Source organism: Echinops telfairi, unplaced genomic scaffold (genome assembly GCF_000313985.2).
Source record: "Echinops telfairi isolate 266 unplaced genomic scaffold, ASM31398v2 ScPeMD7_7458;HRSCAF=8496, whole genome shotgun sequence".
NCBI classification, from domain to species: Eukaryota; Metazoa; Chordata; class Mammalia; order Afrosoricida; family Tenrecidae; genus Echinops; species Echinops telfairi.
In genome coordinates, this window is record NW_022111358.1 from 46,852,238 (window position 1) to 46,856,309 (window position 4,072).

At 61.2% G+C, this 4,072-nt stretch overlaps 2 protein-coding genes across 2 annotated transcripts in view; both read right to left on the reverse strand.

Moving 5' to 3' along the window:
* ST6GALNAC2 (ST6 N-acetylgalactosaminide alpha-2,6-sialyltransferase 2) overlaps positions 1-4,072 on the reverse strand; it is an 11,259-nt gene that overhangs the window by 1,764 nt on the left and 5,423 nt on the right. The window contains exons 6-7 of the mRNA XM_045299861.1: positions 2,635-2,718; positions 358-457 (exon numbers count right to left, since the gene is read on the reverse strand). Of these exons, the coding sequence (XP_045155796.1) occupies positions 358-457; positions 2,635-2,718 (184 nt within the window). The remainder of the gene's footprint in view (positions 1-357; positions 458-2,634; positions 2,719-4,072) is intronic.
* Positions 2,607-3,588, reverse strand: LOC123522752 (vegetative cell wall protein gp1). Its single transcript, XM_045299859.1, has one exon. It carries the CDS (start codon positions 3,586-3,588, stop codon positions 2,719-2,721), a length of 870 nt encoding a protein of 289 aa, XP_045155794.1. The 3' UTR covers positions 2,607-2,718.

Below are 4,072 nucleotides of genomic sequence, written 5' to 3' on the forward strand. Positions count from 1 at the left end.
GGCCCGCTGCACTTCACTGCCTCTGCAAACCTCTGCGCCACCTGCCTGCCTGCCCAGCGACCTCCAAGGCTCACCCTGCCGCCCAGCCCCAGTTCTGAGGAGGTCCCATCCCAGGCAACCCCACTCAGCCCTGTCCCCAAGAGCTGGCTTTCTGAGGCACAGTTTAATGGGAACCATGACCCAGGAGACCGTAGACACCAACCATGACATCGCCTCCTGCTCCTCCCACGGCGTGGGGGGTTCTTCTCCTCAGAGGAGAGCAGCCTAGAGGCCTAGGACTAGGCTCACCAGGCTCATGTGAGAGGTCAAGTCAGGGTCCAGCTCTGGGCACCCGAGAGAAGAGTGAGGTGGTCTTACCTGGTCACAGGTGTGCAAAGCTGTGAGCAGCATCAAGGCCCCAGTACTAGGCATATACATGTCTCCAAAGTTTGTGTTAATAAGTTTCGATTTCAAAAACCTGGAAGCACAGAGCGGGGTTAAACCACCAGGAAGACACAGACCCCACACACCCGCTTGGTGACGAGTCTCCACCCTGTCAGCCCCAGGGGCCAGATAGCTGCCCGCATGGCCCTCCCTCCCCACAGCCCAGGGGAACGGACTTTGGCTGGAGGAACCAAACACCTTGGTAAGAGAGCGGAGTGAGAAGCTAGAAGGGGTGTCCCGGAGGGGGCTTGTTCCCTTGGTTCTTGCTCCTACACCTCCAGGCAGCCTGACCCCAAGCCCCCGGCAGTACCCATAACCACAAAGTGACCACAATGCCCTGGGCACAGTTGTGTCCTGCCCAGGCCTTGGTCAGGAGACAGAAGTCACGGGAGAGTGGCTGGCCCGTGAACACTGTGTCTGGAGTCCCCGGTGTGAGCGCACAGCCGTCCTAAGTGAGGCCTCAGAGTGGTGACCCTGATCTCTGACCGGAACCGGTGCCCTCCGATGTGAAGTGGGGTGCGGGGCCTCCCTGGGACCTCCTTCTGCTCTGCCAAGCGGTGTCAGCCTCTGGGTCTGCAGCAAGGGTTCCCGGCAGGGACACCACCGCTGTCTGGGGTGCGATGGTTCTCTGGTGGGCTGGCCTGTCGACTGTAGTATCCCTGCCGCCACCACACACGTACACACACACACACACTCTCTCGGGACAACCAAGGGTGGTGCAGACACCTCCACTGCTGTTGCTGTTGTGAGACCCCCCACGTGGGATGGATGCGGTGGAGCTGTTGGGGGCTCCTTGCCAGTCATCCTTATGGAGGCAGAGCGCCAGGCCTTTCTTCCGCAGCCCACGTTTCAGGTGGGTGCTGCAAACCCTTTGTGCCAGTCTCCACCTCCTCCGCTCAGTGCCCTGGGGTCCATTCCAGCTCCTGGAGACTCTACAGCACACAGGTCTGCCCTCTGTGGGTTTCCAGGGCTGTAGTCTTCACGGCGGGGTGTGGGGCGACAGCCTCATCTCTCCCCCAACGAATGATGGTGGGTAAACGGCTGTCCTTGCAGTTAGCAGCCCCGCTGTTTCCCCCTCTGCCACCAGGGCTCTTGTGGGATCTCCCAGGGTATCTCCAGGCAAGGCTACATGACCCTGGGGGGCGAGATCTCTGCCTCTACCCCCAAGAGCCACTGGCTTACAGCAGCTATCTGGCTTCAGGTCAGGAAGGGAAATCCAGCTGATGGGGGAGCCCTGGCTCCTCCCTGAGGGTCCCCTGGGGCTGGTTGTGTTTGGGCCTCTTTTTTTTTTTCTTTCCCCAAAATAGGCACCCAGTTGGTTTTTGACTCAGGGAAACCCCATGTGACAAAGTAGAACTACACCCAAGGGGCTTTCTGGGCCGTCATTGCTACAGGTGTGGATCCCCGCTCTCTCTCCGCTCTCTCTCCCGAGGAGGGACTGGTGGCATCAAACCTCACCCTGGGGTCAGCTGAATGCTTATCCATTGGTCACTGGGGCTGGCACTGCCTGCAATGTCTCGGGCTGCCCGTACTTTTCGGCGACTCTCCCTCTGCATCTTTGTCGATTAACCTCACGTGAGTTTCCCGTCCATTCCCGAAGGGCTCCATCACCCCTGCCAAACCCACCTCCATCCTGCCTGTGCCCACTCTTTGGGACCACACCCGAGGATTCCCAGGCTATAACTCGTTATGGGAGCAGATGCCTCATCTTTCTCCTAAGCAGCAACTGGTGGGTCTGAACTGCAGACCTGGTGGTTAGCTGTCCAAAGTTACCACCAAGGAACCTTAGCTCCATTCCAATCAGAAAACTATTCTAAATTGATGGTGGGGAGGCTTGTCTGGATCTTCTTGATGCTATGGGACTTCTGAATGGTGCGGTATGTGAATTATATGCCAAGGAAACAAACCACACAATTCGCTGCCAGCGAGTGGGCTCCAAGGTGCCCCGTGGAAACCCGTGTAGATGTAGACAGCCTCATCTTGCTCCCGTGGAGCAGCCGGCTGGTGGTGGGTCCCAACTGTTCACAGCCCCGTGCTTAACCACGGCGCCACCAGCTCCATCAGGCAGCACCTAACCCAGCGAGACATCTGACAGGATTCCTGTTACTCGTCACAGGACTGGGCTGGTGGGGTCAGGGTCAGGGGCCTCTGGGAGTGGATTTCAGGGGTGAGCAGGGGCAGTGGGTCCCCCTCCCCCAATACCCACAGTACCTCTCCATCAGGTAGCGGATGAATTCGGGGTGCAGCAGCTTGAAATTGCCCACAGAAGCTTCAGGTCCAAAATAGATCTGAGGCCTAGGACCCACGAAAGAAGTGGACGGTGCGGGTAGAGCCTATGTCGTAGGTGGACAGTGGGGACTGCCCGGAGCGGCGGATGACCCGGCGCGGTCTGGGGTGGGTGTAGAATCGGGAGAAGGGGGTGTAGAAGGTGGGGGGCAGCATGGTGGGGACCACATGAGGCTTCTGGCTCACCAGAACGTCCACCGGCAGCGTGTAGGACAGGGAGGAGGGGGGCGTGAACAGGGCAGGAGGGGTGGGGTAGGAGCAGCTGAGCCGGGGGATGTGGGGGGGAGGGGGGAGCAAGGGAAAGTAAAAAGAGTTAGGGGGAGGGGGAGGCGGAGGGGGTGGGCAGGGGAAGGTGCAGGGGAAGCAGCTGTTTTGGGGGAGTGGCGATGTGGGGGGATGGAAGAAGGGGCCCTCTCTCATGAAGCGGGGTATGTAGGGGGCGATGTAGGAGGGGATGCGCCTCATGGGCCCGATGTAGGAGGCCGAGTTGGCCGGGCTTGGAGACAGCATGGGCAGGAAGGGTACGTTGGGCACAAGGGAGGGGTTCCGAGAGATGGGCTTCAACCCAGACTGAGAAGGTGACTTGGAGGGGGGTGGAGTGGGGCCTTGGGAGGAGCCTCTGGACACATGCTGGATGTGGGGGCTGGGGGCCAAGGAGGGAGCCCGGGAGTTGGGCTGGGAGGCTGAAGGGGTGGGAGGGTGAGAGGGCGGGCGGGAGGAGGAGCCACCCCGGGTGGGGGACGGGGATGGGGATGGGGACTGGGCGAGGCCCCCGGAGCTGGATTGCTGCTGCGCCGGCGGGTTGACGACGCTGTTGGACCTGGACTGGGAGGGGGACTGGGTGGGGGACGGGCCAGGGGTTTGGGAGGGGGAGCTCATTGGTGTTGGGAGGCTTTGGGTCTACCCAGTGGCTTGGGAGGGAGCTCCCCCTAAGAGCCCGGCCGGCTCCCGGGTCACAAAGGCCCCTGTCACAGGGAGCAATTGTTGGGTAAGCGCCAGGCTGGGCGGGGCCCTGGCCCAGCTGTGAGGACCCTCCCAGGTGGTCTTTAGCCAGGAGGTGGGGGGTGGGGGCGAGAACACCGAGCTAGGCAAATTGGAGGGTGGATCAGCTTGGCAGCAGAGGTTCCGGACTTGACCTGGGGCCGGAAATGGTCTCCCCCCACAGGGCGGACCAGTTCTGAGGAGCTGGGTCAGGAAGGTGGGAGAAGACAACTGGTCTTTTGTTCCCAGGGCACCAGGAAGGCTGCTGTCCCCTCTCCCCTTTCACTGGCTTAGACCTGGGAAGCAGCTGGCCGGGCCCAGAGGCACCCACACAAGTCTCTTCTCACAGCGCCCACGGCTGGCTACTGGGGGGCCCGTCGGA